Source organism: Penicillium coprophilum (assembly GCF_028826855.1).
Source record: "Penicillium coprophilum strain IBT 35676 chromosome Unknown utg000006l_segment0_segment0, whole genome shotgun sequence".
Classification (NCBI taxonomy): domain Eukaryota; kingdom Fungi; phylum Ascomycota; class Eurotiomycetes; order Eurotiales; family Aspergillaceae; genus Penicillium; species Penicillium coprophilum.
Genome location: NW_026622725.1, coordinates 2,052,701 through 2,078,089, shown reverse-complemented (window position 1 = coordinate 2,078,089; position 25,389 = coordinate 2,052,701). Strand labels below are relative to the sequence as shown.

The window sequence follows — 25,389 nt, the reverse complement described above, 5'->3', positions numbered from 1 at the left end:
CACTAATCAGGTGCCAAGCTTCATCACCGCCCCAGAACCTCGCAGAATTTCCTGTGTGTCCTCCACCACAACAACTCAACTGTCCCCTTTCACTCATTTTTTAAGGTTAATTTTGAATATCAATTTTCAAAATGGCCGCCGCAGTAGCACAGGGAACCGCCGGCAACAACTCCTTCAAGGTGCGAGAACCTCAACTGATGTGTGTGGGCCACTGATTTCTGATTGCATATAGGACAAGGAGAAGCCGATGGCCGTGCGGGCCTCTAACATTCTCGCTGCTCGGGGTATGTATATTCCCTGTCATTGAAAAGCGCACATGCTAACGATATCATAGCTGTCTCCGATGCCATCCGAACAGTACGCTTGCTCGAACGATCTGCAGATACGTAGATGAGGGGCTAACAGGAATATAGTCGTTGGGACCCAGGGGTATGGATAAGATGGTGAGTACTGCTCAGGGCTTCGTTCTATCAAGATGCTTACTTTTTCGCAGATCCAAACGGCCAAGGGACAGACCATCATTGTACGCAGCCCAATTCCATTCGAACACATCGGGAGCCCCAACTGACCCCCGCAGACCAACGATGGAAACACCATGTTGAAGGATATGAGCGTGATGCACCCAGCTGCCCGTATGCTCGTCGACCTGAGTTCGGCACAGGATGTCGAAGCTGGCGATGGAACGACTTCAGTGGTTGTCATTGCTGGCAGTCTGCTCGGCGCTGCCGAAAAGTTGCTATCCAAGGGCCTCCACCCCACTGTCATCTCCGAGTCTTTCCAAAGAGCCGCCGGTGCTGCCGTCGAGATCCTTCACAACATGTCCCGCCCTATCAACCTTTCCGATCGGTCCACCCTCCTCCAAGCTGCTTCCACTTCGCTTTCGTCCAAGATCGTGTCTCAGCACTCCGGACTTCTTGGCCCGATGGCCGTCGACTCCGTCCTGAAGGTTTGTGACCCGAAGACTGCAGAGAATGTGGACTTGCGGGATATCCGTATTGTGAAGAAGGTTGGCGGTACAATTGAGGATAGCGAGATGGTCGATGGTGTGGTTCTCAACCAGCCTGTGATCAAGAGCAGTGGTGGTCCCACAAGAATCGAGAAGGCGCGGATAGGCCTGATTCAGTTCCAACTGAGCCCGCCTAAGCCAGACGTATGTTTGCCCAGGCCTCGCACTGATGCTGGAACGAGACTGACAATCAGATTCTAGATGGAGAATCAAATCGTGGTGAACGACTACCGTCAGATGGATAAGATCCTGAAAGAGGAGCGCCAATACATGCTCAACATGGTCAAGAAAATCCAGAAGACCAAGTGTAACGTCCTTTTGATTCAAAAATCTATCCTCCGTGACGCTGTGAACGAACTTTCCCTGCACTTCCTTTCCCGTCTCAAGATTCTCGCCATCAAGGATATTGAACGTGATGAGGTCGAGTTCTTGTGCAAGAGTCTTGGCTGCAAGCCTGTCGCTAATGTTGACTCCTTCACCGAGGACAAGCTCGGCACTGCTGACCTCGTCGAGGAAGTTCAGAATTCCGGTGCCCGTTACGTCAAAATCACTGGTATCAAGGCTCCTCTTGCCTCTTACAACCAGACCGTTTCAATTGTCGCCCGCGGTGCCAACAGCTTGATCTTGGATGAAGCCGAGCGATCTTTGCACGACGCGTTGTGTGTCATCCGCTGCCTCGTCAAGAAGCGTGCCATGATCGCGGGTGGTGGTGCTCCCGAGATTGAAGTGGCCCACACACTCGCTATGCGTGCCCGTGAGCTTACTGGCACCGAGGCTATCTGCTTCAAGGCCTTCGCCGATGCCATGGAGGTTATTCCTACTACTCTCGCTGAGAACGCCGGTCTTAACTCCATCAAGGTTGTGACTGAACTGCGTCACCGCCACGCTCAGGGCCAGCACAATGCTGGCGTCAGTATTCGCAGCGGTGGTGTGAAGGATGATATTACAGAGGAGAATATTCTCCAGCCCCTGCTGGTCAGCACCAGTGCGATTGAGCTGGCTGCCGAGACTGTGAAGATGATCATGAGAATTGATGACATTGCTCTGTCGCGGTAAACGCCCTCGGCGGCCGCTAATGTGAGCTGTATGATGGAAAGCGATTTGATCGCGAGAGTAATTAAAAAAATATCCCGTTCCTGCATAGAATCACTCTCAGACTTGTATACCCTTCCTGTGCAATGTATGATAAACCGAGCCTCATATAATACCATCCTCGCATATTCCATTATGAAATGCGAGACCTAGGGTGTGGTTGGTCCCGAGGGTGCCACTAGTATGGGAGTTTAATATAGGAGCTATTTGGGGTCACCAAAGAGGGTACTACAAGCTCCTATGTGCACACTCTCCAATGACCTCTATTGGGCTCTTTAATAGTGCCGTTTCATGAAATGCACTCTCAAGCAAATTAAAACAATGAAATCAGATGAGAGTCAATTTTTGGAAGCCCTTAAACATCTTCATCGGGCCTGTATGATCTTTCGATAAAGACTTCTTTTCTTAGGAACTTCTGGCGATCCAAACTACTTCAGCACATTTGCCACTATCTTTTGAGAAAACATTCCTGCGACAGTAGATATAGCTCAATATGACAAACGTATTTGAGATGTATAGTGCAACCTTTGAGCACCAACTGCCCCGAAACAGCAAATGATTATTTTAATAGTATACACACCTGCCACAAGGCCAGCTTGTAAGAGGCGAATCGAACATCAATAATACAATCCAAAATGGAATTGAATAAGGATATTTGAAGCTAAAGACATGAATAGACTCTTTGTCCGCGCCAAGAGATGGCCTCGGCCCGTTTCACAAGATCCCCCGACAGCTCTCGAAAAGTGATATCTGCTTTTTCATACATCGTCTCAGTAATTTGGCGATTATATATACACATATATCTACTGCCATTAAACACTCCAGTTGTTGGCGCTTACCCGGCTCGAATCGCTGGCGATAAGAGATAGCGTCACGATCGGGACGTCAGCTCTCCGCCTGTGAACTCCGATCAACAACTACCATGGGGAAGTTCGAAGATGAGGGGACCCCAGAGTCCCTACCGTTGACTCGACAAGGATCCGAATCCCCTATCTCACAAATGTCCACCGATTCGGGTCTATCGATCGCCTCCGAATCGTTTATGAAGAACCATAAGGGAGGCAACACGATGCCGAGGGAGGAAGGGGATGGACATAGATACCGGGATATTGAAGATGAAGGGGAACATGACTCAGATGAGCCTCTAATACCAAGCGGGCAGAAGTCAGGGTCGTCTAGTCGCCTGCGCCGGATCGTATGGTTACTGGTGTTGCTTTGCGTCGGTGGCTGGGCGCTTGCCTTCGTGCTGTTCCTCACGCAGAAACGACCCAATGCCGCGGCGCTCTCATCTGCCTCAGGAGTGGATACTCATGAACCAGACTCGATATCGATCACCGGTGGTATAAGCCACGGGAAACCAGTGACACTTGAGCAAGTATTATCTGGGACCTGGTCTCCGAAGTCCCATGCGATCTCCTGGATTGCAGGCCCAAACGGCGAGGATGGGCTTCTGGTTGAGCAGGGTGAGCAGCAAGACGCTTTTTTGCGTGTGAAAGATATCCGCAGTAGTAAGGACGGTGTCGATAATCTCGAGACCAGAGTGTTGATGAAGAAGGGGTACATCTGGTTTGATGGAGAGGCCATGCAACCAGCCAAGACATGGCCAAGCCCTGATATGAACAAGGTCTTGGTCATGACTGACACTCAATCCAATTGGAGACACTCGTACTTTGGGAAATATTGGATCTTTGATGTGGCGACACAAAAGGCCGAGCCGCTAGATCCAGGGAACCTGAGTGGACGGGTACAGCTTGCAGCTTGGGCGCCAACTTCCGATGCAGTTGTGTTTGTTCGCGAGAATAATCTATACTTGCGCAAGCTGGCCTCCTTAGAGGTTACCCCCATCACCAAGGATGGCGACGAGAACCTCTTTTATGGTGTTCCAGATTGGGTGTATGAGGAAGAAGTATTTGCAGGCAACACCGGCACCTGGTGGTCTGGCGATGGAAAGTTTGTCGCATTCCTGCGAACAAACGAGTCAGCAGTTCCTGAATATCCTATTCAGTACTTCCTTTCACATCCATCAGGCAAACAGCCACCGCCAGGACTTGAAAATTACCCCGAAGTCAGGCAAATCAAATACCCGAAACCCGGCAGCCCGAATCCAATCGTCAATCTACAGTTTTATGATGTCGAGAAGAATGAAGTTTTTTCATTTGATATGCCAGATGACTTTACTGACGATGAAAGAATTATTATTGAGATCGTCTGGGCATCTGAGGGTAAGGTTTTGATCCGAGAGACCAATCGCGAAAGCGACGTTGTGAAGATCTTTGTTATGGACACAAAGGCCCGAACTGGAAAACTGGTGCGGTCAGAGGATATCGCAGCTCTTGACGGTGGCTGGGTTGAGCCTTCACAGTCCACTCGATTTATTCCCGCTGACCCCAAAAATGGACGACCACACGATGGCTATATTGACACTGTCATTTATGAGGGCTATGATCATTTGGCTTATTTCACACCTTTCGACAACCCACAGCCTGTGATGTTGACCAATGGCAATTGGGAGGTTGTCAAGGCACCGTCTGCTGTCGACCTGACGAAGGGTCTCGTATACTTCATTGCCACAAAGGAGGCTCCAACCCAGCGTCACGTCTACTCGGTCAAATTGGACGGCTCCGATCTTCGCCCTCTGACGAACACGTCAGCACTCGGCTTTTTCGATGTTTCATTTTCCCATGGAGCCGGCTATGGTTTACTCAGCTATAGAGGCCCATCGGTACCGTGGCAGTCCGTGATCAGCACCCAACGTGACGAAGTTGAATTCATAAACATCATCGAAGAGAACCTTGAACTCGCTAAGATGGTTAAAGAATTTGCTCTTCCAACCGAGGTGTACACCAACGTTACCATTGATGATTACACGCTCCAAGTTCTGGAGCGGCGCCCTCCAAATTTCAACCCTGCAAAGAAATATCCCGTGCTTTTCTTTCTATATGGTGGACCAGGATCGCAAACAGTCGACCGCAAGTTCACGATTGACTTCCAGACCTATGTCGCCTCGAGCCTGGGTTATATTGTTGTCACTGTGGACGGTCGAGGAACAGGCTTCATTGGGAGAGAAGCCCGCTGCGTTGTCCGTGGTAATATCGGCCATTACGAAGCTCTCGATCAGATCGCGACGGCCAAGATTTGGGCTAGCAAGAACTATGTGGATGAAAGCCGTATGGCAGTTTGGGGCTGGAGCTACGGTGGCTACATGACCTTGAAGGTCCTTGAACAAGATGCGGGCGAGACATTCCAATATGGCATGGCCGTTGCGCCCGTCACTGATTGGAGGTTCTATGGTAAGCTTACTCATATTAGCACTGTTCCGCTTATTTCCCCACATGCTGATATGTTATTTGTTCAAAGACTCCATCTATACAGAACGTTATATGCATACCCCCGAGCACAATCCCTCAGGCTACGCGAATGCCTCCATCAGTGATGTGACGGCCCTAGGCCACAGTGTTCGGTTTTTGATCATGCACGGTGTTGCCGACGACAACGTTCATCTCCAAAATACCCTTGTGCTGATTGACAAGCTGGATTTGGAGAATATCGCCAACTACGACATGCAGGTCTTCCCAGACTCAGATCATAGTATACAATTCCACATGGCGCATGCGCTTGTTTATGAACGTAAGTTGGGTTGGGACGTGCTCCCATTTAATGCCTCTCCAAGGTTGGAATAGGATATGACTAACTGTGAAATAAGGTCTCTCGAGCTGGCTCATCAATGCGTTCAATGGTGAATGGCATCGGACCACGAGTCCGAGACCACAGAAGTCGACGTGAAGGGTCTTGTGCCCTTGACTGACTCGCTTTTCTTTTGGCTTTTCGGGATAAATACATCTGTTCTGCGATTCTCTATAACCCACATGGGTACATCATATCCTGCTAGATATACATAGTTCTAAGAGACAATGGATGCATATTATAAGTTGATATATTCTCATGACTAAGCTAGGAGGTAGAAGATAGACGGACGTCTCCGATATATGCCACAATTTCTTGACATGTCAAAACAACAGAACTGGTATAAAAAAATTAGACTATAAAAAATCAGACAAACATATTACTAGAAGCTTTTCTTCAAATACTTCCTGTGGTTCCTTCCAGGAACCAAGTAAGACAACGAATGTGCAAATATGAACAGAATGAAGCAAGAAAACTGTACAGGAGTGTGGTATGTGCAAGTAGGCGATGGCAAGGAGTGTGGGTGCATAGAACTCAAAACAAGATGCGCGAGATTCAACCAGCAGGAGAAAGCCCGCCAGCCCGAATGAAGTCATCTCTGTTGATCACACTAACATCGGAATTTCGATACGGGAGGAAGTCTTCGCGCTGCAAGCCACGCAGCTGTTCTCGACCGGTGGTTGAGACGGAGCGCGAGTAGGATTGAGGACGCGAGAGGGTGTGACGACCGGCATTCGGCACAGGCAACCGAGGGTTGGAGGCCCACATGGGTGACGGCGACCTATTACCGGGAGAGCCGCCGTTGGGAATTGCGGAATGCCTCGGCGCAAAGACAGGCAGGCGAGAGAAGGACTCCGTATCCGTAGAGACATTGCTCATGCTCATAGCTGAGATATCAGACTGGGGACGGCGATGGTCGCCACGACCGGGTAGGTGGGACGCGGAACTGTAGATCGAGGAGATACCGGACTGGGCAGAAGAGCGCCAGGAGTGCACCACACCGCGTGGGATGGTAATGATCTCTTCATCGACGCCAGTCTCCATGGCGGCTGCCACGTCGGCCGGCTCGATCGGATCGCCAGCTGCGCGGCTGGCTATCATCTTAGCGGACTTGCCAATCCATAACATTTGCTCGTGCTCGCGAAGGTACCGGTCTCCGCTGAAGGACTTCTGAACAATCTTTCGTGTCATCATGCCGAGTTTGCGACGGTGCTCACTCTTCTCGTACATACGGCGGGTGATGGCTGCTACTTCCTCAGGCGTAGGGGAGGAGGTCAGGACTGGCGCGGGTGATGTGTCGTCGCTGTGCTTGCTCCATTCGCCGAGCATGGCGAGCATGCCGATTTGGGCCTTTGCTAGGGCGAGGGCGTCGTTTGGTGCGACGACGGCACTGAAGCGGGAGAAGTCATCTGGGTCGCTGAGTACTCGGAGGGAAGCACCGACGTCTGTGCAGACGACAGGAGCCCCAGTTAAAGCAGCCTCTCCTAGAGCGAGAGGGAGACCTTCAGATAGAGATGAGTTGAGGAAAAGCCATGTGTTCTCTAGGACCTTCATGGGGTCGGCAGTTCCGCAGAGTGTGACTTTGCCACGAAGACCCTTCGATGCAATAATCTCTTGACACTCGGTAGAGTAAGTCGGGGCCTTGTCGATGGCACCATAGATGTCCAGATGGTACTCGTCGAACTTCCACTGGTTGATGATGATATCTGCAGCGAGAAGGGCAGTCTTGATGTCCTTGGCATACCAAACGTGGGACAACATGGTCACGGTCGGACGCTCAGATTTGATTTCCTTGACCGGAGAAAACTTCTGCATGTCAGTAATACCGTTAACGACAGGGTCGATCTTTCGGCGGAAAGTGTTTCGGTGTTCAATTGTGCCCTGGCAGGTACCGATCTCGACCTCCCAACCGGGGTTGAAGAAGTCTGCACAGGGAAGAATGATGTCCGCGTGATGAAGGGTCAAAACAGAGGTGATTCGCATCAATCCAAGGAGAGCATTTCGAACAAATGGTGAGAGCTTGCATAGGGCAGACGACAGGCAGAGATTGGTTTCACGCCAACTGATGGCGTGGTCCCAAATCTGCAAGGTACAGTTGCGCTTGATCTTGCATACAACACCGTAAGACGCACTGACGCTGTGATGCGAGGCTTGGAAGGTTGAAGGAATCTTTTCAGGGACCGGGATCGAGAAGATGAAGAGGTAGCGGTACCATAGCTCCAAAGCGACATCGAGGGATGTCAAGGTAGGAAGCTCAGTGTCAAACCAGTCAGATGACGGGATAGTATTCGGCATTTCCTGGGTCATCCACAACTCGCGCCAACACTGCTTGACTATTTCACTGTTCCAAACCTGAGTCCAATGGCGAGACTCCTGGAAGTATGTGTTCAGGTTCACAAGCGCTCGAGTTGCCTGGTGGATATCAGACTTTGAGAGATGAACTGCACGAGCACCCTTAACCAAAGCTGTCAGAATCGGAAGAAAGTTCATCTTGATGTCGAACTCGCTCGCGGATGTAACATTGTCCACTTCAGCATCCAGCTTGTTGTTGAACAAACCGTGAGTCGGAGTGAGGAAGTCCATACCCCAAAGCGGGATGAGTTTGAGAGACTGGATGTTCTGTTCAGTCTGATGCTTGGGGACACCAAAATCGTTGGCGGACTCGCAAATCATGTGCCATTTGATGGTTCGCAGGGAGTTGATCATATCTCGTCGACAGGCAGAGACACCGCCACCTTCATTGGGCCAGGTACCATTGTCTGCTGCCATAACATGGAGGGTCTTGTCTGTATCCTTGCCAAAGTTCTTGGAGCGGATGTTAACAACAGCATCACCACCAGGGCCAAAGTTGAGCAGATCGGTGAGCTTCACAGCGAGAGGGGTCCAGCTGGAAATATTGTCGTCCAGATCTGCACTGGCCATGATCGCATCGGCACGAAGATCCACATACTTCTTTGCAGATACAAGATTACCCCAGTCACGGCTGCGCCAGTAAGGGGTAAGAACTTTATCTCTACGCAGAATGCGGTCATCCAACCAGCGAACAATGATTGCATCGAAATCAACACGATCCTTCCACGCCTTCCACATCAAGGAGCGAGCCCGAGAAGTTGAAACCACAAATCGCTTCTTCGTGAGGCCCAATGTCCGAGTAAGAAGATTTGACTGGAGACTGTCACAGTAGAAAAGGGGATTATCATGAACAAAGCTGGTGTACTTCGGCTTGGAAAGTACATTTAAATAATCGTGCTCAATCATGGGTGGAGTTTGCATCTTCTGCCCGTTGATAGTGGTGAAGATGGTGGGATGGAACTTGTGATCATAAAGCCAACGGCTTTCATAGACATCGGGACCTTGGACAAAGCTGGCCTCGGTGACCTTGGAGTGAGGAATCCAGCGCTCAACCTTTTCGGGGTGGCGACGCGGAGGCGCACACCAAGACACCGTACAACTGATGTGGGATAAAACGAACTCGGCTCGGAGCAGTTCATCGCCAAAACGGGGGTTCTTGCGATAATGGTATTTGAAGCGGATAAGATTGCCATCCTTCATGTAGGAGCCAGATTCGATGAGACCCTTGCGGTTGTACTGGACACTTTGCAAATGGTTTGGTCCTGACACGCAGCGTCGTCCCAGTGGAATGCGGGCCGAGGATTTTCCAAGTTTGAAGCCTTTCTTAACCGGGGATCTGTAGTCGTAGTGGTATTCGTTCGTCACTTTCCCGTCCTTGAACTCCTGCTTGACCAGGAGACACATCTCACCCGAATAGGTGCTGACGTACTTCAAAGATTTGACATCCTTGGGCTCGGTCTTATGTTCACCAGCATAATGGTACATCTTGAAACCACCATCAACCTCGTGGTGCTTGAAGGCTGTAAAGGTGCCGTCCAGACTCTGGATAATGATCCGGCTCTTCTTGATATGAATCGTCATGCCTTTGGCATCTTCCCACAGCCGCTTGACGTTCTTGCGGCCGTGGAAGAGGAAGAAAGACAAGCAAAAGTCTTGAACTATCTTGGAATACACCCAGATCATATTAAATAAGAAGACGACCGGCACACGAAAAACGCTCGGAAAGTCCTGAGTGACGTGATTGAACTCTCTCTGGAATTCTGGGTCTGCAAGCAAAGCCACCACAAAGAACTTGACTATTGTGCCCAGCTTATGGTAAATGTAGCTGGCTGGTGATCGAACTAGCGAAAGTCCAATTGGAAGCTTCCGAGGTATGTAGGAAATGTACTTCGAAGTCTCGGGCTCTTTGGGAAGAGCGGTTTCTCCAGTTCCCCAGTGAGCATAATCGAGAACGCTAATTGCAGTGGCTGCTCCAAGGTTGCAACGGGCAACATGAATATTGAGGTCATCAGTGTCGAATGTGCAAAGTCTTTTCTGAAGCCATTGGCTTTGGCTACTGGAGAGGCTGCATTGTTGACCCAAGCATCGCTTCAGCAGTATATCCCGAATTTCAGTTGGCAGCTTGTCCCAATGAATATCGGCCTCGAAACCAAGACAAAGCTGTCGGAGGAGTTCCTTCTTAGCCCAGCTTACGACCGTAGTTGTGTTGGCCTCCTCACGAAGCTGTCGTGCCAGTGTATGAGTCACTCCACCGGAGATAATCGATCCTGCTAATGACGCGTATTCATGAGGCACACCCATCACGAGCTCCGTGACAGCATGAAGTAAGGTTTCAGCAATGATCTGACAGTTTGCGCTAATGTCGAGACGCTCATCTAGGAGCCCTCCCACGGTGATGGCCAATGTCAACTGGTTCCCGGTACTGCAACTGAGAGCTCGAATGCCGGGACCGAGAGAGCCAGCAGAGACAAGCTCAATGACAATGTCACCCTTCTCCCATGCTGCGATCGCCGTGTTGACAATATCTTTGGAGCAGGGGAATGCCTCTTCGATCCTGAGTTCTTCTTTGCAAGACATCATAGAACTCTTGATTTGGACACCAGGATGGGCACCAGGATTTAGCCTAAATCGTGAATCGGAAGGAAGCAGCAGATAGCCCTCGAAGAAAGTCTGTAGCTCTTGCTGGGACCATTCGGGGTCCGACCAGGGCGTTGTGAACGCATGAAAGGTGCGGTCAAGCTCTACCGAAGAGTCTACTTTAGTTGGCATACCCATTTTGGCATTCCACATTGAGAGGATGGCAACTGTCCAGGTGGCAGATCCAAGTCCAATAATCTGCGAGTATGCGAACTTCTGCTTACAGACCTTGAGCGCGATACCGACTGGCAATCCAATACAGATGCCAATGAGGAGGGGCTTCAGCGCATGAGGTCCAGTGAAGATCTTCGTGTATTGGTACCAGATCAAACCAGTGTAGGCAAGAACGTAGGAGAAGAAAACAATCATGCCTTCACGTGATGCCTGAAAGGTCCAAATGAGAGCCGTCGCAAGCGCAAGACTCCAAACATGCCACAAGAGGAATCTAAAAAGGACTTTCCAGTATACCTTTCGCCGGAGTTGCACCTCTTTCTTCTGTGCGATCCGAATGTCCCTTGCAGATTTGACGGAAATAGGGGCGTTCTTACCAAGAGCATCATGGAGCTCTTGGGCCTTGGTATCAATGAGCACAGCTCCAATCAAATAGTAGACAAGAGCAAAGCCAACCGCCATTCGATTAGCATCATTCTGCTCGCCAGTGAGACCTAGCATGCGATTGCCACTGAGTAATTGAGCCCATTTGTCGAGCAGAGCAATAATAAAGTAGAGGACACCACATCCTATCTCTTTGCTTGACTGACGCCAGTGAACGAACGCGTTGTGCAGACGAAGACCTTTCTGTGAATTACGTAGGGTGTCAAGTGCGACCTTGGTCTGAATATTCCAACCAGAACTGAACGGAATAGGCTTTGGAACATCTGCATGGCGACAGTACCAGTCGAGAAGGAAATTAGTAGACTCCCAATCCCCGGCAAGCTCAACAACCATTTTATCTTTAGTCGCTCTTGAAAAAATGCCACGCTTCGTCTCAGCCAACACGTCTTTGAAAAGGGCTTCTCTCGCCAGCTTGAGGGCAGCCGGGTCGCTCATGTTCGCGAACACTTTCTCGTCATCGTTTCCATAGGCAGTAATATACCACTTGCGGATCTCAGTATCATCGGTGCGTCGCACGGATTGGTACCAAGTGACCCATTTTGAGGTAACTGAACGAAGGCAAAGCAAGAGTACACCAATGAAGAGATAGATAACAGCGAGATAAACAGCCGAGTCGTGGCCAGTCCAGACCGTGATGATCGGCGATATGAAGAGGATGGGGATGCACAAGATGATTGGCTTACGACCAGACAAAAAGCTCGAGCCGGGATAGCTGAAGCTTGCAAGTGAGGCGAAAGTCGAGAAGTAGATTGTCAGAGCGATTAGGTAGAGGTAGAAAATGATACCAGCACGAGGGCCTCGAACGCCTGAGATAGCCACAAAACCGATCAAGCCACCGGCCACAGTGAATGCAATACCAGCGATTAGGCGAATAAGAACGAACATGTTCGCTGCTGCGAAGGCCATCGAAATGAGGTAGTAGGGACCACCGCATGCAATCCATGTACCAATTGCACCAGAAAGCAGCAGAGAAATCATCAGCGCCATGGTTGCACTGTCCTGTTCATCGTAAGACATGGCAGCAGAAAGATAGAGTCCACGACCAATCAGTGTAAGCATGATGATATCAATCAAAGCCGGAATGGCAAAGACACTCAAAAATGTGAATCGCTGGTATCCAGGCATAGATTTAGGCTGCTCATCAGGGTTGACATCAATCTGAGCACCGGCGTAGGATGTAGCGAGTTCCGGAGCACCGTTCACCCAGTTGGGCGGCTGATTATCTCCATAGTACGCTCTGAACCGATCGGATAGCAGCTTGCCAAAAACGCTGGGAGACACATCGAAGTAAGCTTCACATCGTGACCCAAGCGCAAACGACTCTGCAAAAGCGGCAGCCTGATCGGTATGGTTGTTGAAGAGGGGGTTCCGATCGGTAACCTCTGCGTAAATCTCATCGAAGGCTCCCTGCCTTGCGGCACAGAAAAGAGCAAGTGCCATCATATCCACATATGTGTCAACGGAGCCACCTTGAAGAAGCGCACAGAGACCAGTGGTAATGACAGCGAGGTCATGCTCGCGGCGATACCTCAAAACATCAGAGAGTACACTGTCGGCCTGATGGAAAAGATCTAGACAGACATCGTGAGACGGGTATTTGCACCCTTGATCCCGATACCAGTTGATACGAGAGCTGATCAGATCTTCGGGGGAGGTAGATTTCTCAAGATACCCAACCGTATTTAGTGTTTTCAATTGAGCAAAGGAAGGGGCATCCACTAGTTGCTTGCGAATGTAGGCGCAGATGGCTTCGGATAGCTCGCTATGAGAGTCGGTCAGATAGAGGTGCTGCAAGAGAAGAAGGCGCTCTTCGGGGCTGAGAACATCGATATCTTGAATCAGCCGTCGGGGGAGGCCAGTATCATGGGAAACATCCCGAGACCAAGTCGCGAAGTTAGCCTCAGCCTCGAAACAAACATGCCGGGAAAATCCCTTTGCTGACAGGAAGGTGTGGAGAATAGTTCCAGCCAGGCCTTGCGCATTCTTGGACACATAAATTTCGATACCATCACGTTCCATATCAAAAACGGCCCAAAAGCGGAGATCAGAGCTCTTGCGCAAACCAGAGTCGAGACAAAGATTTACGTGCAACAGGTCGTTGCATGCCCAATTAGCAAGCTCCTTGATTGTGTTGGCCAAATGATCGTCATTTTCGGAGATATCCAGAGAGTCATGGAATTGACGCAGAAGAAGTCCAATGCTTTGGATCTTGGTGGTTGGGACGGGATGAAGAAGGTTTAGAGACTTGAGACGTTGTTGAGATTGGACGATTTCCGCAAAGGCCAGTGGAGTCGAGTCTGAACCAAGAGGAAAACAACCAAGCGAATTGTAAGCCATCCCCGACATGGATATAGAGAGAGGACTACCCTCTGACTTGACCTGGGCAACCCATTCCGGAGGATCACGCAGTTGAGCCGCCGGGCTATCAGGAGCCGTGGAATCGTAATTCGATGAACCTAATAGAGCATCAATAGCAGGGAAAAGTGGCTTGAGAATATCCCAGCCAGCCTTGTTATCTGGGGAAGGCAATATGTTGAGGTTGGCACGCCAGGTGTCGTGGGCCTTCATCATTTCTGCTTCTTTCAACCAACCAAAAGCGGGAAGAGGCTCGAGTGTGGTGGCGTTAAGGTCCGCATCGTGAAGAGCGGCTTCAGAGCCGATCCAGGTAATTGCGCTGTAAAAACTGCACCATTGGATAGACCTGCGGACTATGGCATTGGGGACAGTGACGTTGTCGTCAATGGTCTCCCAGGCCATTACCACGAAGTCTCTCATGCAAGACTCAGAAACAAACGCTTTGATTGTTGCTTGTAGTTCGGTCATTTGGAAGTAATCCCGCTTCTCGCCTTGAGGCATGATGCTGGCATTTCGAATGACTAAACCCGCCACGGCATCACTCTGCACAGCCTTTCGATCTTTCAAGAAATGTGGTGGCTCCGATTCGAGATAAACTGTCAGACCGAGGCTGCTTATGGTCTCGAGAAGCTTTCTCCGAGCGGTAGGACGGAGGACATCTTCCCAATTTGCGAGGAGAACACCGGAAAATGTAGTATCATGAAAGCCGCTTGCGAGCAATTCCTCGACCTTTTCAATGACAGCCAAGGCCGATGCCTTTGGGGGAAGGATCTTTCCGAGATCAACACGTCCTAGTACTTGACTGCGCTGGTGTCTAGAGATAGCCTTGGCGACACCTTCCTGGAAGGGATCCACGACCAAGACATCCCATTCTTGCAGAAGTCTTTCTTGCGAGACAGTAGGTGGGTTTTCAAAGCTTCCCAGGTAGACTCCGAAGCTCGCGGGCTTTTTCTTGTATGGAGGTCTGTCGACCAAGTTGAGTTCTCGGTTGGCTAGCTTGATAAGACGCTGGGATACACTCAAAGGCAAATTGTCTGGTGGCGGCCTCGACTAAATATAGCTTGGATTAATATTCAAACTAGAGAACAGCTTGCTCGTGGCCACCATATCATACCTTGTAGTATTTGATAAGTCTTTTTATTCCAGAATATACGATTGACACAGAGCCAACGATGACTGTAAAAAGCAACACTCCAATGAATATCTATGGACCCGGTCAGAATATCGTGGCGCACTGTCTGCAAACGAGAGTTTTGAACGTCAAGTTGTAAGGAGGACCAAAATAGACATACAAATTGCCACCAATGTTCTCTCATATGAGTCCAGCCAAGAGGATATGGCTCGACTGAGAGAGCTTTTACTGCTGTCATTGTGTCGAGAGGTTCAGTACTCGACTCCATATGTCTTGCCATTGCAAGAAGCACAAGGTTTGGAATAACCTGTTGCCAAGCAGAGATAAGACTTTCTCCGATGCAAAATACTTATAGTAACATATTTGAACGAGTGACTTCTGTGTTCTTCAAAAAGCCAAAGATGTGTAGAATGGGGGAAAAAAATGGAGAGCGAAGGGGAGCTCTAGTATTGACAAGATGTTAAGGTAAAAGAGTAGTGGGGAGACTAGAATGAGTACCCACTTCTCCAAAGTGCATAAGTAAAGCAGACGATTTTGCCTCCTAGGATTTCCCTTGTTCAGTTGCCAGGGGGGTCGAAAAAATAAAAGAAAAAGAAATTCGGGAGTAGGTTCGCCTGTTTTAGACCGTTTAGGACAAAGGGTACATAGGCGTCTAATTGAAGCAGAGACCTCAAACTCACGGGGGCCAAAATAGCTAAAATAGTACACTCCAGTTTTTCCTAGATGCAAGACTAAAAAAGCCACCAATGCATCAGGCCTGACCGATGAGACCTGCTGGAGCCCAGCATACATATTCTACAATGTTGCATAGCAGGTGCCCATGTGTGGCAAAGCCACTCGATTTAGATCGATGGCAATTCAGATCCCGATAGGTATTTCTCCAAGTCTGTTCTGAAGAATATATCAAATGTTGAACCCATATCAAAGTCTCATTTCGCCTACAACATAGCTTCTCTAAAGGATACAGTAGTCTAGAAGGATCATATCATCCTGCAAGACTTGAGGTCTTAGGAAGGATAAAAATAAATTATATTAAAAAGTTTAAAAAGAAAAAAGAAAAAAACTACGAAACCGAGAACGAGATTCAAGTGAAAATTACCAAGTATTTACAGAGTAAATACATATACACCGAGTCCGCTGAAATACCACGTATTACGTATTGGGCCATGGTCGCTTTCTCCACAAAGTTCTGGAGAGTTTTCCCCCCCTGACTGTACCTGACTGTACCTGTAAGCCCAACTGCTTATACGAGAAGCATTTGCCGTCGGAGCATTTACCCCTTGTAAGGCGTTCTTCATATCTCGCTTCAATGATCTTTGCTTTTTATTTTTCTTACCTCTGGCCAAAAAAACCCCATAAAAAAAAAAAAAACAAAAGGATATTTTTCTCGCCCTGCCAAGACTGTTACTTGACCAATAACATACCCCAGGAAGAGGTGCCAACGCAACTCCGTACATTATGTGTTTATTTGGAGTACATTTAATCTTTTTCAATCTGAGACCTCGAGTCACTCCACATGGAGACCTGTATGAACTATCTCTTTTTTTCTTTTTCTTTTCTTTTTTCCAGGTACGAGATCATCTCCGAAATGAACTTGGCTTCAACATACGGAGAAACAAAAGGCGATAGGCCTTCGAAGGTTGGATGGCGGCCTGCTTCAAAGGTTTGATCTGATATAAAGTTGACGAGCATGCACTTGTGGGTAGACGCAAGCTAAGTCCATTCGTTCAAAATATCTCGTATTTTTCCTAGCTGCTAGTGCAGACCTGCATTGTGTGTGACCTGCCTTATCGAGGACTTGGTCAAGATTGCCATGATTGCTCTGCCAGTCTGGGCCTTGAAGGTCAGCTGTTACTATGGCTTTATAACATGCGACACTGCCCCCGGTATTTGGCCTAAGAACACGCCGACTGTCATCGCCTATCACCCCCCGGTCTCAACTCCTTCTAATCCCGGCACTTCAGTTGGAGTGGGCTCCACTACGATCGTTACTTCTACACTCTCGTTAACTACGTCTGGCGGTTCTTCTGGCACAGCTTCACCGAGCACTTCTGCAGCATCCACCTTCGTTACTTTAACCTCGTCCGGGGTTTCCAGCAGCCCGACGTCTTCGTCGCCTGCTTCAAGTGCTACCTCATCGTCGCTCGTTTTATCTTCGACTGTTTCATCTGCGCCTGTCTCAACAAGTGCTTCTGTGACTACCCCGAGCATGTCGTCCTCCGCCATCTCGGTCTCGGCTTCTGCCTCTCCCACCCCGCTCAGCCAGGCTGCGGTTGCAGCCGACATTCTGGTCATTGCCAGAGATGCTGCCTCTGCAAATGTAGCTAGTTCTGGCCTCAATGGATACGGTATTCCATTTACCACCCTGATTGTTCCTTCCGCTGGTGTCGCTCTTCCCGACCTCAATAGCACCGCCGGAGGAAAGTTCGGCGGTATCGTGGTTGCCGCTGAAGTCAGCTATGACTACGGTGGTGACAAGGGCTTCCAGAGTGCGCTGACCACTGATCAGTGGAACCAGCTATATGCCTACCAGCTTGAATATGGTGTCCGTATGGTCCAATATGATGTTTTTCCAGGTCCTAAATATGGCGCATCTGCTATCGCTGACGGATGCTGTGGCGACGGTGTTGAGCAACTCGTCTCATTCACCGACATCAGTGATTTCCCCACGTCGGGATTGAAGACTGGCGCAGGTGTGAGTACCACTGGTCTGTGGCATTACCCTGCGACTATCAGCAACACCACCTCTACCAAGAAGATCGCCGCGTTTGCCCCCGCCGCAGGCTTCTCCACTGAGAGTGTCGCTGCTGTAATCAACGACTTCGATGGCCGTCAGCAGATGGCATTCTTTATTGGCTTTGACACTACCTGGAGCTCTACATCCAACTATCTGCAGCATGCATGGATCACCTGGATCACCCGAGGTCTCCACGCTGGATACCGCCGTGTCAACCTGAATACTCAGATTGATGACATGTTCCTCGAGACCGAGATTTACTCACCCGCTGGTAAAAACTTCCGCATTCGCGCCCAGGACTTGAGCAATATTGCCACTTGGACTGATGCTATCAATGCCAAGATGCCCGCCGGAAGTTCTTACTTTGTTGAAGTCGGCCACAACGGTAACGGAAACATTGAAAACTCTTCCGATAGCTCAAATGCTGGCTGGGATGCATGTGGATCTGCTATCGAATATGAGTCACCTCTTGACACTCCTCCCGAGTGGATCAAGCCTCTCGGAACTGGCACTAATCTGTGGCCTGCCGTGCCCACCACTTACGACTGGACTGCTACTTGCACTGCCATGGATGAGCTCCTAGCCTGGTGGACCACCGAAAGCAACCTCAATAAGTTCGGTCACATCTCCCACACCTTCACCCACGAGGAGCAGGATAATGCCACCTACAGCGATGTCTTCAAAGAGATCAGCTTCAACCAGGCTTGGCTTAAGGCCGTTGGTATCGACAAAGCCACCAAGTTTACCTCCAATGGTATCATTCCTCCTGCAATTACTGGTCTGCACAATGGGGATGCCCTTCGAGCCTGGTGGGAGAATGGAATTACCAACTGTGTTGGTGATAACACTCGCCCCGCACTTCTGAACAAGGAGAATCCCATGTGGCCTCTCTTCACCACTGCTGCCGCCAACGGTTTTGATGGGATGCAGATTAACCCTCGATGGGCCTCTCGCATCTACTATAACTGCGATACTCCTGCCTGTACTGTTGCAGAGTGGACTACCACCTCTCAAACTACCGGCAACTTCCAGGACCTCCTAGCCATTGAGAAGGCTGAGACCATGCGCCACCTCTTTGGCCTGTACCATGATGGCTACATGTTCCACCAGGCCAACCTCCGCAACATTGATGTTGATCCGATCACCATCAATGGTGTCTCTGCCAAGTACTCTATTATGCAAGCTTGGGTGGAAACCCAGGTTCAGGAATTCGTTCGCCTGGCTGAATGGCCTATCGTTACACTCACTCACCAAGAGGTAAGATAAAGTCACTCAAACACGCTATAAACTCTCGTCCATGTACTGACTCCTTGTAGATGTCCGCTTCTTTCCTTGCTCGTTATAATCGTGACAAGTGCGGCTACTCTCTGAGCTACAGCACCAGCAACCGGAAAATCACTGCCGTCACTATCTCTGCCACTGGCAATACCTGCACTGACCCTATCCCGGTGACTTTCCCTGTTGCTCCTACCAGCACCCAGGGCTTTGCCACCGAGCAGCTCGGTGCTGACCCCCTTACCGTCTGGGTCAAACTCGCTGGCTCCCCTGTCACATTCACTCTTTCCACCCCAATTTCCCTTTGAGAGTTTGAAACAATGATCGAGTTGCCTTTCTTTGGCAGGTCGGTGTACCGCTTGGCTTTGGTTGATTACCCATCGCTTTTATTATAACGTGTTGACATCTCTTTGAAATGTCAATGATGTTTTCTATAAATGTGAAGGAGAGAACAACCCTTGCTTTTCTGTTGATATGAAAGTTGCATATCCTGTATTTTTCGATGTCTACATAGCTCGGGTGTACTTCTACGAAAAATATACAATCCTTCCTTCTGCATGATCTCCACATTTTCTACAACCATGATAAAGCTCAGTCAGTACAAAATCTAAACAAATTCTTCCCTTAGAACGAGGAACAACGAACCAGATCTCCTCGTATTCCCAATACTACCCTCGAACATGTTGTCTAGCAGCCTGAACCCAGGGTAGAGTAGGATCATGTGGCCAATGTGACGCTGTGTGGTGTGGGCCCGATATGACAGTATCGACAAAGCGTAAGAACCGAGAGGCGCCGTTGTCCGACTGATCTAGTGCAAGGCGGCGGATATCAATTCCAGTACATTGCATTTCATCATGCAATGAAAAAACGGAAAGAAATTTCTTTTTTTTTACCGATTATACTCAGCCATCCCAATGCAATTATTGATCATGGGAAAGGTGGCAAAAGCAAGCTCTGCCAAGTTGAGCACAGCTACTCCGTACGAAGTACGACTCAAAACAGAAGCACAATCTGGGTAGCGACTGGAGGGCCCAACTTGTCTCAACATCATATCCTATCCCACCATGACAAACTACAACCACCATCCGAGCAACTAATCTTGTGCCAAGTAACTCGGAAGATTTCAATTATGTCTTGGAAGCGGAAGACCTGTGGAGACATCGTATATGCAAGAACAACAAGACTGTAAATGTCTGAGATACTGGTACGGTGTACGGAGTACTCCGTACGAAGATACCCCGTACATCGACCTATATAGTCTACCTGCAGGGTGGCTGGGGTAATTGAATCCGGCCCTGCGATCTGGTTCCAGACCTACAGCGGGGAAGCGTGTATACGATGCTAGTGCAGTGACGACGGAGTACATCAAATCGGTTAATAGAATCAGAGACAAGGAGGCTCAACGTTAAATTTGGAATCATGGGCGTAAAATGGCACCATTTCGGGGCTATCCGCTGGACTAGACTTCTGGGCGAAGCCCCTCGGCCTCGGATTTAATGCACTCGTACCTGGTCATGTAGAATATATGCCATGGTAAGCCTGTGGCCGGGGTTGTGCTCGGGGTTTGGAGCTTAGTCTGACTCCTGAGTTTTTTTTTTTTTTTTTCTCTCGCCTTCTTTTTCCTTCTTGCTATCCCCGCAACGACAGATGCCGGACAGATATGAGATTATAGAATAAGTCAGGAAAACTCTGTTAGCGTACATTCCAAGCAAAACATATTGGGCCAAGCGTAGGGTGACTTGTCAAATACGTAGTGAACCTTGAAATCTCTTAAGCGTGATCTTGGCAGAGGTTGAAATGGCTCAATCTGAGACGATCTCGTTTCGAGTCAGATTTGTAATTGCCCAGTCCTGTGGACATTTAGCGGGTGTGGCGTCCATGCGGGAAGAAGCAGGCGATTGGGTTTTGGAGTAGCGCCGCTTTGGCTTTTCAATTGATTTTAACGAGTCATGTACAATTGAAAATAAGCCAGACTCAATTAGGTGAGATTAAAAGTCATGCAAATATTTCAAATCCAAATAGTCATTTCACTCCTGCACATAAGCGTTGAAGAAAATTTCAAGTCAAATGATGCATATCCTTGTCGAGGGGACAAGCTTGGAAGTGCCAATTTTTGAGACAGATCATTTCAGATTTAGGCGGAACCGTGCTTTGTTAGGGCTAGGAGAATACCTGTATTCGGGGAGTGAAAGAAAAAAACACCCTTTTCTGTTATTTCATGGTAATTACTGAAATAGAAAACAATACCATAGTTCCCCGTAAGGCTAGGAAAGCCAGCACACCTTTTTTTAGGTAATACCTCAAAACTTATCGAAAGTGCAAATGAGATTGTTCGCTGGCTTTTTCTGTTCTGTTGAAAATCCACTTGCTCTTTTGGCATCGAGTCCCAATCCAGAATATGGAGTAAGTACGGCGTACGGAGAATTGAGTAGTGCTTGGCAAAGGGTTCTATCTTTAGGCGACAAATTACTAACGTCTCAGAAAATGAGTTTACTTGAAAACCACCAGCCCCTGAAATCCTATTCTTTCTCCATGCAAATGTGCTGTGTAGTCCGTACAACATCGAAAATATATCGACCAAGATTATCAAATTACCATCAGTAGCTTTCCGACCTCGGGAGGTCCACCACCTTATTTTCTTTTTGGACTTTTTCCAAGTGGGGGCCTTCCGCACCGCTAGGCATCCCCATTTCCTACGCGCTGTACTCCGTACTCCGTCTGGACTGAGCTCTTGCCAACCATCTACCTTACTCTTTCAGCTGTTTACAAAGCTTGAAACGGATTATTTTATGACCTTTGCTTTTTCCAGGGGTCACAAGTCTTTCCGTAGATCTCCCTCAGCCTCGGTGGACCTGCGTTCTGGGCCCTTATTTTGAGCTTAAAGACACCTTATCTCCCGACTTAGTGCCTGCTGATCTTTTCATCTCTCGCTCTTTTTTTACTCCTTTGGGCTACCCAGTACTCCTTCACTAAATACACATACAGGGTTGGGGTCACCACGCTTGATCTTCCATATCACGGACTTCTAAGCTTCTCCCATCGATTCATTTCACTTCATAATCGGCTCTAATGAGTGATCATCCATCCAAGTCGGGTTGGCGGACTTGGTCGACCAAGAAGAAGGTTCTTATCTTGGGAACAGTCGCTCTCGTTATTGTTGCTCTGGGTGTGGGTCTAGGTGCCGGCCTGGGAATTGGTCTCAATCACGGTGGAGACAATGACGATAACGATAATGAGGGCAGCGGGCCCGACACGACAACACCAACAAACACTACCGCAAAATGGCAGCCGGCCGCTGGAACCAAATGGCAAATTATCCTGAAGTCCGAGCTGGCGAATGGCCAGATCTCCACCAAGGTGGACGCACCAATCTACGACATTGATCTTTTCGACAACAACAAGACCGTCATCTCAGACCTCCAGAAAATGGGCCGCAAAGTGATCTGCTACTTCTCTGCCGGATCGTTCGAGGACTGGCGCGATGACGCTAGCAAGTTCGATGACAATGATAAGGGCAATGACCTCGACGGATGGCCCGGCGAAAAATGGCTGAATGTCAAGTCCCCCAAAGTGCGCAAAATTATGCAGGCACGTCTGGATATCGCCGTGGCCAAGGGATGCGACGGTGTCGATCCTGACAACATCGACGGATACGAAAACGACCCCGGAGTTGATATCACTAGGGCTGATGCTATCGACTACGTGAACTGGCTTGCATCCCAGTCTCACAGCCGTGGCCTATCTGTTGGACTGAAGAACGGCGGAGACATCATTGAATCTGTCATTGATAACATGCAGTGGTGTGTCAATGAGCAGTGTGCTGAGTACGATGAGTGTACCACCTATGAGCCCTTCATTGAGGCCGGCAAACCTGTTTTCCATATCGAGTACCCCAAGGGCGACGATACCAACAACAACAAGGCTGTAACGACTAAACAGTTAAGCTCTTCATGCACGGCCAACGGCTCCGGCAACTTTTCAACTGTTGTAAAAAACATGGACTTGGATACTTGGGTTGAGTACTGCTCGTGATTGAGGTTATTTGCTGTTGGTAGGCTCGTCCTATCCAATTGGGAGTTGACATTGCATATACAAATAATAAGACGTGATATTTTCGGCACCATCATCCATTACTTCTGTTCTTTCCTTTGAATACCGTATGGCTGTTGGGCCCAAGGGCTTAGAAAAAGTCAATTGGCCAGTCGCTACAAATTGCATTACATCTAAACGTTATAGCAGAAACGCACTCGACATTGTCAACATTTGATGCTTGACAAACCACACCTCTCCCATGATGTCTAATTTATCAAGATCATTGCAACATAAATCGCGCATTAGGTAATTTCTGCCTCCAATATCTTGTAGGCAGCGACGAGATGGAGGGCCACACAGTACAGCAGCCCACAAGCCCAAAACGCCAAAAGCGAACACGTTTTGGTGATAACACAGCACGCCCGCTACTCCGTGCAATGATCAGACGTAGTTAGTGTGAGCACATTATCGCCTTTTCTTACCTGGATTGGAGCCCAACGGCTTTGAACAGACGGATGACACCTTCGGTATGCGTTGAACTCAGTCTATGCTCATCTACTCCGACGAAGCAGCTTCTTTCAAGGGTACATCATAAGTTGGCTCTGGCATCAATGTCAGCCTAAATGACGAACCCATCAGCAGCGCCATTGTCGGCGCGAACCATCTGTGACTTTAGCGCACTTTTATGCATAGACTGGGCCCACGGAGGGTGTGACTATGAACGCTAGTGGAATGTCCAATTGCCCGAGACTTCCGTGCATTCCCGGTCTGCTGTTACCATGATGGTCCTGATTTTGTGCCGGATCAGTCATCCGGCAATAGCTGCTTTTTTGCTTTTTACTTGCAAGGTATTAGGCCTCGCTTATGGCTTACTCGGCCTAGGCTTGTCAATATCCTGATACACCTCAAATCAATTGAGTTTACGGACTTGATCCCTGTCCATTCTCTCCTGCATGTTGCCACCATGAGTATAATTATAGACGACTTCTTTGTACCTAACATTGGGGTAGAACAAAGCAATTACTCCATTGCTGACACCCTTCCATTACCCAATAATCGCTCTCAGTACCCAAGTTGTCTCTCTGAGGGGTTGAGTACGGAGCGAGGCTAGCGTGATTAGCGGGGCGAAGAAGACGGCGGCACATCAGTTTCCTAAAGGTAATGTTGATCAATGACAGACGATGTTTCGCTGGACTTGGTAGTCTTGGCATATGCAATGGAGCAGCGGATCGAGGCTGGCGTCTTCCTAGTTTAATTGGTCAGGTTCGAGAGTTCATCCATGGAATATTCGGTTAGATCCTTTTTGGTTCATCCGGTAACTTTACCCATCACACGTGCGCTCTTGGGTATTTTATTCAGTATTTTCCAATGTTTAATTACGTACAAAGAAGTCAAGCTGTTATTCAATGTATTTTAGGTATCATCTGTCAGTACGCACGTAAGTTCTAAGGCTGCTAACCTTGATCTTGAGGTTGTTTTTCCGCCAATAATATGCTGAGACTGTGCTTGCTATAGTTGACCTATCATGAATCCTAATGGAAGCATTGAGGTCGAAAATCGCCCTTACATAACTACCTGGAGCAGGAAACGAACTCGCAAGTAACTATGGCGTACCTAGTGTGTCACTTACCAAGATGACTATGTTGTACGGGGTATTCCACACTTCGTACTCTTTACAGTCTTTTACCATATCACACTTTGCTCAAAACATCCGGATGATCCAGAGCCGAGAGACTCTTGTCTTCCCGGGATCAACACCATGTTTCCACCCGGTTTCATGACATGAAAATCTTTTCGCATCTCGGGGCCGATCTCAATACAAAAGACTGGAAATTGGGGGAGCATTTTAGGTCTCAGGTCACTTTCCGTTTGCTTTTTCTTCTCTCTGTTTAGCGTCCAACCCATCCACAGACACGTGTGCTACACCCGCTTACCGATAATCCGGGAACCATGGAAGCTGCCCGCCTCGCGTGGTTGCAGCAAGGAAAGGGATGGAAGGGCGCTAAGATCGGCTGCCCGAGTGGCTCTCCCGAAAGATCTGCCCCTGTTCCTGGCTGGCTGTGTGTTCTCTCCATTTATTTGGGTTTGTTGACTCCATTCGGTATAAACTTGGAAATTTTTGGACACCAATCCAGGGTTTCTATAACGGAAACTGACCCGAAGTGAGAGGATGGCGTATCGCTTAGGAAATTGACTTGATCGACGGAGTACTCCGTAATGATGGTAGCAAGGAATAATTCAAGGCATGACTGTCTACGATCTAGTATGGTCGACCAAAGCGGCCATGAATGATCTCGATTGGATTGTCCGATTGAATCGGTGGCTTTTTGAAAGGCTGCATGGCCCACATCATGCGATTCGAACCTCGAACATCAATGCATGCGCAGAGAACCGTTCGCCATTTGATCAGATCTAGACGTGTGCTCACCTATGCATCTTCATTTCTGATCGTGCAGCAGCAAAAGCCCACGC

At 48.8% G+C, this 25,389-nt stretch overlaps 5 protein-coding genes across 5 annotated transcripts; 4 read left to right on the top strand and 1 right to left on the bottom strand.

Moving 5' to 3' along the window:
• Positions 1-80: 80 nt before the first annotated feature.
• On the top strand, positions 81-2,062 carry N7500_009738 (chaperonin-containing T-complex subunit CCT4; the record flags this gene model as incomplete). The annotated part of the gene is made up of 7 exons (XM_056680877.1): positions 81-179; positions 233-284; positions 335-357; positions 414-443; positions 494-523; positions 578-1,150; positions 1,208-2,062. Exons 1-7 carry the CDS (start codon positions 132-134, stop codon positions 2,060-2,062), a joined length of 1,611 nt encoding a protein of 536 aa, XP_056528259.1. The 5' UTR covers positions 81-131.
• A 958-nt stretch (positions 2,063-3,020) lies between these two features.
• dapB (dipeptidyl aminopeptidase dapB) lies at positions 3,021-5,881 on the top strand (the record flags this gene model as incomplete). Its single annotated transcript, XM_056680876.1, has 3 exons — positions 3,021-5,388; positions 5,456-5,725; positions 5,802-5,881. The coding sequence occupies 3 exons, from the start codon at positions 3,021-3,023 to the stop codon at positions 5,879-5,881; spliced, it is 2,718 nt and encodes a 905-aa protein (XP_056528258.1).
• Positions 5,882-6,337: 456 nt separating this feature from the next.
• Positions 6,338-15,111, bottom strand: gtb3 (glycosyltransferase family 4 protein; the record flags this gene model as incomplete). The annotated part of the gene is made up of 3 exons (XM_056680875.1): positions 6,338-14,791; positions 14,856-14,945; positions 15,034-15,111. The coding sequence occupies 3 exons, from the start codon at positions 15,109-15,111 to the stop codon at positions 6,338-6,340; spliced, it is 8,622 nt and encodes a 2,873-aa protein (XP_056528257.1).
• A 1,575-nt stretch (positions 15,112-16,686) lies between these two features.
• On the top strand, positions 16,687-19,193 carry agd3 (putative extracellular serine-rich protein; the record flags this gene model as incomplete). Its single annotated transcript, XM_056680874.1, has 2 exons — positions 16,687-18,867; positions 18,927-19,193. 2 exons carry the CDS (start codon positions 16,687-16,689, stop codon positions 19,191-19,193), a joined length of 2,448 nt encoding a protein of 815 aa, XP_056528256.1.
• A 2,761-nt stretch (positions 19,194-21,954) lies between these two features.
• N7500_009734 (endo alpha-1,4 polygalactosaminidase) lies at positions 21,955-22,917 on the top strand (the record flags this gene model as incomplete). The annotated part of the gene is made up of 1 exon (XM_056680873.1): positions 21,955-22,917. One exon carries the CDS (start codon positions 21,955-21,957, stop codon positions 22,915-22,917), a length of 963 nt encoding a protein of 320 aa, XP_056528255.1.
• Between the last annotated feature and the right edge of the window lie 2,472 nt (positions 22,918-25,389).